An 11,111-nucleotide genomic window follows, 5' to 3' on the forward strand; every position below is an offset into this window, starting at 1 on the left:
TGATCAGGGCTCTTTTTGTAGAAAAAGCCCAGCAGGAACTCATTAGCATAATAGGCCACACCCAACAGCAGGAACTCATTAGCATATTGGGCCACACCCCTGACAGCACAGCTCATAAGCACATTAGGCCGCACCCCCATGTTACCAGGAGTGTGGTTATCCAGCCACACCCACCTTTTGCTTGTTATTCTGTTTACCTTGTTTGTTGTCAAAACCCAGGGCCTTTTTTTGTAGCAGGAACTCCTTTGCATGTTAGGCCGCACACCCCTAATGAAGCCAATCCTAATGGATTTCTGCTGTTGGGTGTGGCCTATTATGCTAATAAGTTCCTGCTGGGCGTGGCCAACATGGGAGCCAGCTGGAACTCCGTTCCTGTGCGTTCCTGCCCCAAAAATAGCCCTGGATATCTCTATCTAGGGCTGATGATCACTGTGAAGGACTGGTTATGTATGCTGAGGGCTGGGCCAAGAGACTGTTTCCCAAACATGAACTCATGACCTTTATAAACCAGTTTAGTAGCCTGATCTTGTCCAATCTCAGAAGCTAAGCAGGGTTGGCCCTAGTTAGTACTTAGGTGGGAGGCCACCAAGGACTACCAGGGTCGCTCCGCAGAGGACGGGCCGTGGCAAACCACCTCGGAACGTCTCTTGCCCTGAAAACCCTACGGGGTCACCATGGGTCCGTTGCAACTCGATGGCTCTCTGTACCATATACACACCCACTATGGCAAACAGCTGAGAATGGGGAGAGCTCATTATTATCTTTTGGGGGATTACGCAGCAAACTGGAAATGTTCTGGGTTCTCAATGACATTCTTAAGGAGCATTTTGTAAAGGGAAATAAAAATAGAAATACGTTATGTGTACACCAGGTTCCAGGGCCGGCCACTGGGGGAAATCCGTGATCCTGTGAATTGCGTGTTTGAAAAGTGAACGACCGTAGTGGTGACTCAGTGTTTTCAAAAGAGCTTTTCGCCTTAAGCCTTCCTTCATTTAGTTTTAAGCTCTTGAACAATTTTCCTGGGAAGCCGTACAGTCACTTTTCAGCTCCTGAGAAAAAGACACTTAATTGCATGTAAGAACCATTGGCCGAGAGCTGCAGCCTACAGGATTCGTAAATAAATATTTCTCTGTCTAAAAATTCCACTTTCCACCTTCTCATGGCCAAGCATGGCACCAGCCCTTTTTTTTTATTTGGCTGGTGAAGGGTTTGGTAGCAAGGAACAAATCTTAAGCCTCGGTTAGATGGGAGGGGTTCTCCTCAGTATCTTTCTATAAAAGCTTTCCCTTGTTCCAAAACCTCGTCATTCAAAAGGGGCTATTTATATAAAAAAAACAAAAAACCTGTTTTTGACCACACGGGATTCCTCTGACTCACGGTTCCCCTCGATTTCTTTCGTTGACTGCATTTTGGAATCTCCTTTTTCCAAAGTACGAACAAGGCAGCGTTCCTTGGGTGTGTTCGAGATCAAATTTGCTGAAGGGCGGAGTCAGTGTGATTTTCCCTCCTTTTTTTTTTTTAAGAACGAGGCCCTTTTATTCGGGGAGAGGGTGTGCTTCTCCCCCATCCATAAATAGCCCATTACACACCTTGTTTGTGTTGAGTTTGGAAGCCTGGGAAACAGCCCTTCGTTCACAGCAGACATTTCCTTTGGTTTTAGTTTCAGGCCAAACGGTGAATAATCTAGATCATACTGTTACTGAGCTTTGGATTCAGGTCTTCATGCTGACTATTGCCCGGAAAACGGCTGCCTTCCCAGCTGACAAAAGACTAACTTCCTCTTACTCAGTCAGAAGGGTTAGGGGCTCAATGCAGTGTTCCCGTCCAGGGAGGGCTCCAGAACGAGTTGGGCGTCTTGGTGTGAAGTCGGGTTCCCAGACCCCCAGTGGAAGCAGGGGGCTCCCCCTCCCTCTGAGGATGCTCTCCACCGCCACCCATCTGGCCAGTGGTGGAATGCTCCCAAAACCGGGGGGCATCAGCTGTGTCCAGATGCATTGATGCCGCTCCCTGTGTGCCCTGAAGTGACATCAGCATTTCACTGGGGGCCACCGGAGATGCTCTGGTATTTCATAAAACTCTACTGTTAAACCATAGAGTTCTGCTTGGATACCAGAGCATCACCAGCAAAGGGCTGATGCCACTTTCAGTGTGCAAAGGGAGTGACGTTAGTGCATTGCCAGTGAGGGGCCCCCCACAACCAGCTAAGTCCCACCATCCCCTGCTGGTTGCCAGTGGGGACATGGCAACCCTGCTGTGAAGATGGAATGGTGGGATTTGGGGTTGCCAGGTCTTACCCATCCGCTGGCGGAGGGATCCTGGCGTTCCTCCTGGGTCTTCTGGTCATAGCGCGCCATGATGACATTACCTGGAAGTGATGTGATCACATTAGGCACGTTCTACAGGGGACGCTCAGGCATTCAACTTAAAACTCTATGGTCACCATAGAGGTTTTAGCTGAATGCCAGAGTGTCCCCTGCACGACGTGCTCCTGGTGATGTCATCGTGCCGGGCACGTTGTATGTGACGGCTGTTCGGGGGGTGGGGCTGGCGGTGGATTGGGGCCCCCGAGATCAGGGGAACCCCCGCCCTCATCGGGGGTTGGGGGTTGGCAACCCTAGTGGAAGTAGACTGAACACACATACGCTATTTCCTGTGCAGAGGATGTGTGCCAATCCATTCTACCGCATTCTAGAAGTATGTGGCTCTCTTGCAGTCCCAAACACATTTGTTTGTAGGTTTAGATCAGAGGAGAAGCAATACCTCTTTTATAATCGATTTTATAATCGATAAATACTAATGCATCCGTCCTCTAAAGTGTTCTAATCCATGCAACCCGCCTTAAAGGTGTCACCAGTCACAATCAGAAAGTCATTTTCATAGTTGCTGTATTTTATAATCGGGGTGTGTGTGTGAGAGAGAGAGAAACAGAGAATACATCCAGTACAAGGATATTTCTATGTGTGATTTTCCAAATCCCTAGTAAACAAACCTACATGACAGTAAGTCCATTTCTGGCAGCAGATCCCAAGGTCCATGTGACAGGAACTTAACGCTGAACTACTTTTGGGGCGGGGCCTGGCCTTCCCCCAGAATTCCAACTGGTCTCCAGACAGGCCCGTAGCTAACATGGGGCCCACGGGGCCCGGCCCCCTTGTGTTTCTTCTGGGCCCCCTCCCTCCGGGGCTGCCCCCAAAGTGCTCCAACTTACCACCTGCACTGTACTTCCATTTAATTAGCTGGCGGGCCCCCCTAAGGCCCCCTCCCAAAGAATTCCCTAGCTACGGGGCTGTCTCCAGACTACAGAGATCAGTTCCCCAGGAGGAAATGGTGGCTTCAGAAGGTGAACGCTAAGACATCACATCCGTGCTGAGCTCTGTCCCCAGACTCCGCCCCCTGTAGGCCCCACCCCCAAATTTCCAGGGATTTCCCATGATGGAGTTGATGACTCCTACATTCAGCCTTAGTTGTGACTGTTGTTCTTGTTGCTTTACTCTAGGGGAAGCAAGGTGACCCTGGACCTGTCGGTTACCAAGGGATGAAGGTGAGCATGACTTCCTTCCTAACTTGGTTCTTACATCTTGGAATTAAATTTTGTCTCCAACCTTCTCATATATTCATTTTCTTTCTTCTTGTCATTTTTTAGGGAGAAAAAGGAGGTCGAGGTGACAAGGCAAGTAAGCTGGAGATGGATGGATAATTCAGTTCTATGCATGTTTACTTAGGAGTTGTTGTTGTTCAGTCGCACAGTCGAGTCCGACTCTTCGCGACCCTATGGACCACACCACACCAGGCCCTCCCGTCTTTCAGTGTCCTCCGGAGTTTGCTTAATTTCATGTTCATTGCATCGATAACACTGTCTAACCATCTCATCCTTTGCCGTCCCCTTCTTCTTCTTTGACCTTCAATCTTTCCCAGCATTAGGGCCTTCTCCAGTGAGTACTCCCTTCTCATTGGGTGGCCAAAGACCACCAAATGAGAAGTAAGTCCCTTACTTAGAAGTAAGTTTCTGTATTTCTAATGGGATTTACTTCCAGGTAAGGGTGTATATCACCTTATACTCTGCACTTTTAAAAAAAAAATGCTTTTCACTGTTATTATGTGAAGTTTCTTCGGGCATTTGATTCTTCCGCATCCTGTTCACTGCCTATGATGCTCTGTTTTGTTGTTGTTGTTGTTGTTCTTGTTGTTGTTTTTCTGGCCACAGTACCTTTTCTAACAGCATTGGGGGTCAAATATGGGAGGGTGCCATGGTTAGGCATATTTTATCTTCTTGTGAAGCAGATGTTACTGCACAGCTGTACCTGCAAGTCTATCTTTCTACCCATTTGAGCTAATTCTGCCCATTTGAGTAGATTTAGGTATTGCATTATTATTTTTTTTAAAAAAAATCTGAATTCTGCCCCATGGCAAGTCGAAATCATTGAAGATAACAGCAGAATGTTGTGTGGAGGATGTCCAATGTGCACATTTTCATCTACGTCTTTGGTTGGAGCAAAGCATTATGCATGATTCTGAAGGGCTGCCCCCTCTGATTTCTGGAAGGACTGTTCTGCGACCCCTCGGGTTTCTGAGATTCCACCAGCCATTCCCCATAAGGGTACTTTCCGTAAGAACTAGAAAGTTGCCCTTTTAATTGGGGGGGGGGGTGAAAGCTGGAATCTGTAGGGAGTTGGGATCTACAGCCAGCACCCCACTCTGTGGCTTCCACTGAGCTCTCATTGAATCATAGCCTATATTGGGGCTTTTCAGTTACTATCAGATTGCAGGCAGTCAAGATAAGAGGGAGTGCTGCTTATAATCATGCGCAAGAAAGGGAGAACTTTCTTTTTCTGCTTGGCGGAGCTGAGCAAGCAAGTTGCACTTTGGTTGACCACGGCTGTGCGTGGAATCGGAAAGGTCACGAGCTTCTTTTCCCCACCTACTTGCTTTTCCGTTCGTTAACACAAGAGCCAAGGGTTCAAGCTTTCCCTTCAGGTCAGCTAGGTGGACAATGAGGGCCAACTCAAAGTGGGTGCCATAATCGATACTCCTTTCTAAATACTCTTCTCTCACACGCAGGGCTCCAGAGGTGGGAAAGGATCCAAGGTACGTGTGTGTTTTGTTTATTTATAATACTTATTTATTCATTTTACTTCATTTCTCTCCTGCCTTCCTCCCCAATGGGGAACCAAAGCGGCTCATGGCCTTCACTCCTCCGCTTCATCCTCACCAACTACCCTGTGAGAGGGTGCGACTGGGCCAAGGTCACCCAGCCAGCTTCTGTGGCACAAGCGGAGATTCGAACCTGGGTCTCCCAGATCTAGTCTGACACTCTGACCACTCCATTACACTAGCTCTTTGTTTTTTCATTGACACAGGTTATGAGCAAACATGATGGATACTTCTAATATGGGATTTATGTTTTTTAATGGTACTGCTATGTTTTCAAAACTATTGGTAGCCGCTTTGAGAATCATTCGACATAAGACAAGATATAACTGGAAATGGTACTGAGAATTTGTTGGTCATACGTCGTTGTCTGTAACGGCTTTGCTGTGTCCATCTTGTGCTATTTCATACAGCTAGCAGCAGCACAGTTAAGGCTAGCTGATCTCTCTCTCTCTCTCTCGTGGCTCTCTGGACTTTTATATATTTTTTATATGTATATATTAAAAAGTCTAGAGAGCTATATATGTGTGTGTGTGTGTACTGGCTGTCTAGACTTATATCCCTCTTTTCATCTCTCATGGAATTCTGGGTGGCATACCAGGGATTCTCTGGCAGTTTGCTCAGCGCCAGCAATTTTGCTGCCTACCCTGATTTCCACCCCTACCCCCCCACACCCACACACCTCCCAGGCCCTGAGGGTTTTCTTTCACAATTTTGCTAAAGAAAACCGTTTTTCGATTATTTGGCATTCATTCTTTTTTCTGCTTTCAGGGGGATAAAGGCAAGCGTGGTATCGACGGCATCGATGGCAAGAAGGTAGGCTCCAGCTTTTGGGGCAAAGCATACCATCTTAGGAGCTGTGGTGGCTCAAGTGGTTAAGACGCTGAACTGCAGGCTGTGGAAAAATGTATAAAGTAAACAAGCCAGAAACAAAACTATGAAAGAAATGGTTGTAACTGAGCCCGAAAAGTTTCATTCCGAGGGGGAAATTCCATCTATTGTAGGAATAGCCAACTTTCTTCATGACCTGAAGGAGTGACTAAAGGGAACCGTCATATTCAGAGGCAGTAAAGCTCTGAATCCCAGTGCCAGGAGGCGACATCAGGGGAAGGCCTCGGCCTCTGTGCCCTGTTGTTGGCCCTCCAGAGGAACTGGTTGGCCACTGTGTGACACAGGATGCTGGACTAGACCGCCACTGGTGTGATCCAGCAGGGCTCTTCTTACGCTCTTATAAGTCCAGCCAGGAAGGCCTTAAGCCTAAATATCAGCCATAACCAATGTTCCCTCTAAGCTGAGTTAGTGTGAGCTAGCTCACAGTTTTTTAGCCTCTGGCTCACACATTTTTGCCTTAGCTCAGGAAGGATAGCTCCAGAGCAGTGTTCCCTCTAAGCTGAGTTAGTGTGAGCTAGCTCACAGTTTTTTAGCCTCCGGCTCACACATTTTTGTCTCAGCTCAGGAAGGATGGCTCCAGAGCAAACTAATTTATCCAGTAGCCAAACCACTCGCTCACAGCTTTCATGCTGGTAGCTCACAAGGTAGAATTTTTGCTCACAAGGCTCCACAGCTTAGAGGGAACATTGCTCCAGAGCAAACTAATTTATGCAGTAGCCAAATCACTCGCTCACAGCTTTAATGCCAGGAGCTCACAAAGTAGAATTTTTGCCCACAGGACTCCACAGCTTAGAGGGAACATTGGCCATAACAGTCAAGTGGATCAATGCACTGAGGCAGTTCCTTCCATTGTGGTGCTTTCTTCAGCTATTATTTTGCCTCCAGATGCTGCATCGCAGCTCATTGCAGTCTCTGAGAATATGACTGATTATGGCATTGATTTGTAAGGGCAATTAACTCAGACAGCTCTCTTCTTTCCTCACAGGGTGAAGCTGGATTTCATGGGTTACCTGGATGCAAAGGATCCCCGGGATTTGATGTATGTAGCCTTAGCAGATTACATTTCTAGTCCCAATGGCTGCCAGCCATAGATAGGAGCGCACAGCTGTGAGAGTAGACTTACAGATGCTGATACAGGTTGGATCTGACCAGTTTTTCGCCTGGTGAAAAGGGGAGGAGGGGAATCGCCTAAGAGGCTATAGTGGAGGATTATGGGACTTGCATGGGTCAGAGCTGGCGTGGGGGCGGTCATAAGGAGAGGGAATAAGTGAAGCTGGACTTAAAAGTTGGTTGGATCCAACCCATATAATGCGTATCACAGGTGGAGGCAGGAGTGCAGTTGAAGGACTGGTGGTCAGTGTAGGGTGGGGAGGTTTCCAGGAGGCAATGTTCAGTTCTGCGATGGTTATAAACCAAGAGGAAAGCCAGTCCTGGCCAAGGCACCTGGTCGCATCTCCAACCACCCCTGCTGAGAAGTGTTGCACTACACAAAACTATGTAATACTTTTTCATTTTCTGCATATACTGATTATCACTTGTGGGTTTTTTTCAAGGGCTTACGTGGACCTCCTGGATCAAAAGGTGACCCTGGTCCTTATGGGCCCAAAGGGGGACTGGTGAGTTAGAATTTTCTATTTTCTTCTTAAGTCCAGGGACACAGATAGGTTACATTCTGGCCAGGAGTCAGTTCCACCCTGTCAGGTGGAAGCACGTTGAATATTGTTCTTGTAGTACAGTGCCTAGGAAGGAGGCTTGGTAGAGCTCCATAAGCCCTCTTTCTGTTCACGAAGGCAACTTCCAACAGCGTTGTCACCTAAAGCTATCACAAGCCCTTTCTCCTCTGCACAAAAACACCCTAAAGCTATCACAAGCCCTTTCTCCTCCTCTGCACAAAAACGCGGTCACTGTTTCCAAGAGAAGGGTGATCAATATCATTGTGTCAAGCAAAACACAACTGCGGCAGCCTGTCTGAGGGACTGAGGCCTTTGGTATTCCTGGTGCGCTTCGTTGACAGAACTAAGTAGGAAAGGGCAGTTGAGAGAACTTCAGGCAGCCACGTTTTGGATGGCATCCCAGTTTCCTACATTTTTTTCCCTCTTGTTGCTGTTGCCACATAGAGATGCAAATTAGGTAATAGAATACCCACATAATGAAGCAATTTTGAAGTCAATCCATCAGACTCAAGCTAGCAAGATTTCATCCCTGGTTTTATTCTTAAATTCTGACTCTAGTGAACTAGAAAATTCTTTTCTAACGCTGTTAAGGAGGGGGCTTTGCGCTGGCGGCACAATCTAGTTTACTTAGACGTCTTGTGAACATGAGGCGTCCGTAGTTTTTGTGCACTTTGAGTATACAGATGTTAAATCAGATTGAGAAGTCCAGAAGACCTAGAGTTCACCCAGTGGTGTCATCAGACAAAGGCCAGAACCTGGAGGCCTTGGTGCTTCTCTCCCACCCTCCCCATCCATAATGGGGATAGGTGGACCCTCATCCTAATTCACACTAGGCCAAGTTAGTTAGGCTTCAAGGCCTCTGCAGAGCAAAAAGAAATTATACTTATGATTGTAATTAAAAAACAGGACTGCTGAATTCACAATAGTGGGTCCATGTCTTCCTTTTTAATTCTGTTTTGTTTTTGTGCCCCAAAGGGAGATCCTGGCGTTGATGGCAAAGCAGGCAGGCCTGGAAATACTGGAGTCCCTGGAGAAAAGGTAAGGCCACAGAGAGACGGTCTCAGTCATCGTGCTGGCTAGGGTTGAAAGGCTATGTCTGGCCACTGGGAGGAGGATTAGGGGCAGGGTCATGGAGGGGCCACAGCAGTATGTGCACCAGTATGCCACTTCCAGTGAAAACCCAGAAGTGACATAGGGTAACTCTAGGAATCACTGGAAACTCTATGGTAAAACCATAGAGATTCCAGTGATTCCCAGAGCTACCCAGCATCACTTCTAGAAGTGACATAGGGTAACTCTAGGAATCACTGGAAACACTATGGGAAAACCATAGAGTTGCCAATAATTCCCTGAGTTACCTACCATAACTTCCAGGTTGCCACTGAAAGTGATGTAGGCGCATGTGGCTAGGGTTGCCAGGCAGGGCAATCAGCAGAGGGACTCACTCATTACTCTGACACCACTTCCCATGCGTCCAGAAGTGACAGCAGCACATTGCTATGGTTTAACCGTAGAGTTGTGTCCAAATGCCAGAGGGTCCCCAGCATCCCCCAACAACATGCTGATGTCACTTCCAGGCACATGGGGAGTGATAGCAGCACATTGGAATGCTGCCAGCATTCCCCATTTCCCGCCATTTCCCCCATGTTGGCCAGTTGAGTGGCAGCAAGTCCCCCTTGGAGGGGAATGGCAGCCCTGCCATCATTGTTGATTTTTCTAAAATAATTCTTCTGGTGCTGCTGCTGTTTGGTGCCTGGGGCAGGGGATTCCTCGCCCTGATCAGGGGACTGGCAATCCTGGCCTATCCTTGTGTCCTTCTTCATCAGCATAAATTACACTTCCCACAATGCAAGGAGCCAAGGAAGAAGGGAAATGGCTGTGTTTCCTTGGCCCGGTGTTTCCTGTGCTCTGTGTTTTCGCCACCCGGAGATGAATCTCCCGAATCTTGACAGGAACTGTTGCGACAGGGTTCCTGTCTGTGCTGAAAGGACCTCAGGGCCAGGATCTGCAGCTGGCAAGGTCAACTGCCTGTTGAGGCCTAGCAGAGGGGAGGGCCCATCGCAGCCTGGAGCTGCCCCCAGCAGGCTTTCAGTTAAAGATGTTCATCCTCCCTGTCGTCACTTGCCTGCCCTCTCCTGCCTCCAAAAGCAACCATTGGTGAGGAACGGCCGGTGGAGCCAGTGAGGAAAACGAGCACAGTTATTTCTTGACTGAGCCTTTAACAACTTACAGTTGTGGGGAGGGCTGCTTGTTCAATCCAGGATGCTCCAAGGTTTTAGGGGCTTCATGTTTTGAAGCTGAAATAAATGGGAGGAGGTATTAGAATCCACACACACATACACACACAACCCCCAACGTTTCAGCTACAAGGGAGACAAGCTTGAGCAATTCAGGAATGGGGGACATGTGAGTGTGCTGACCCCAGTTCTTCTACCCATGCCATCCAGCATACAGAGGGAGGGGGGGGGAAATACTTGGCTTCCCTTGCTGTACCACTTGGGTAGAGTTGCCAACCTGAAGGGGAGTAGTACAAAAACGGAGGGTCTCACAGTGTTAGGAAGATATGGAAAAATACATGACACTGTGTATAGTAGATGTCTGCTTAAGATAGATCTATTTTGTGCTTTTTTTTCCTTTTCTTTTTTTCCCTTCTACCTTAAGCATACATCTGTTATACACAGGGTCATATATTTCTCCATATAACCTGCAGGTAAGGCCTGAAGATCTCCCAGAATCACAGCTAGTCTGCAGACGACAGAGATCAGTTCCCCTGGAGATAATGGCTACTTCAGAGGGTGGACTCTGTGGCATTATACCTTGCTGAGGCCCCTCCCCAAACCCCACCCTCTTCTGGCTCCACCCTCCAAAATCCCCCAAGAGTTTCCCAACCTGGAGGTGGCAACCCTAGGCTCACAACCTAGTATTCAGCAGCTGGAATCGTGGGGCAGGGGGGTGCTCTAGGTCGTTTCCTGAGGACCAGGACTCCAGGAGCAGGAAGCCCTTCATCGAAGCCCGGGACTCAGCCAGTTTTGCACGTCACCGCACATGTTACAGAGTAGGTTCAGGACTCTTCTAGCCTTTCCATCCATTTTCTTTCAAGCTCTGGCGCGGAGCCAGGGGCGAGATGACTGGAGCTATTCCAAGCGCCGACTTCTGAAACGTTTCTTCCTTCAAAGGAACCCTCGAAAGCAGGAAACGATACATAATTAAAAGGCTGTAAACGAACTTAAAGAATTGCGCGCGTGCCCCAAAACATACAAGGTTTCAGACTTTGTAAGGCAAAGCGAATTAAGATGATTCTGTGTGGTGAATCGCAAAGCGGGAAATCTTGCTCTGGGAGGCCGCATCCATTTCTGTTGCTTGTGTCCGCCATGTGGCTCACAGCTGACGAGAGACATC

The 11,111-nt window shown here is 48.0% G+C and overlaps 1 protein-coding gene across 1 annotated transcript in view; it reads left to right on the forward strand.

Annotated features, from left to right (window-relative positions):
- The window catches only part of COL6A1 (collagen, type VI, alpha 1), a 79,257-nt gene that overhangs the window by 27,068 nt on the left and 41,078 nt on the right, over window positions 1–11,111 (forward strand). The window contains exons 10-16 of the mRNA XM_015423507.1: window positions 3,497–3,541; window positions 3,644–3,670; window positions 5,059–5,085; window positions 5,920–5,964; window positions 7,025–7,078; window positions 7,593–7,655; window positions 8,688–8,750. Coding sequence (XP_015278993.1) covers window positions 3,497–3,541; window positions 3,644–3,670; window positions 5,059–5,085; window positions 5,920–5,964; window positions 7,025–7,078; window positions 7,593–7,655; window positions 8,688–8,750 — 324 coding nt within the window. The remainder of the gene's footprint in view (window positions 1–3,496; window positions 3,542–3,643; window positions 3,671–5,058; window positions 5,086–5,919; window positions 5,965–7,024; window positions 7,079–7,592; window positions 7,656–8,687; window positions 8,751–11,111) is intronic.

The sequence above is a fragment of the Gekko japonicus genome, unplaced genomic scaffold, assembly GCF_001447785.1.
Source record: "Gekko japonicus isolate JY-2015 unplaced genomic scaffold, Gekko_japonicus_V1.1 scaffold2774, whole genome shotgun sequence".
Taxonomy (NCBI): Eukaryota; Metazoa; Chordata; class Lepidosauria; order Squamata; family Gekkonidae; genus Gekko; species Gekko japonicus.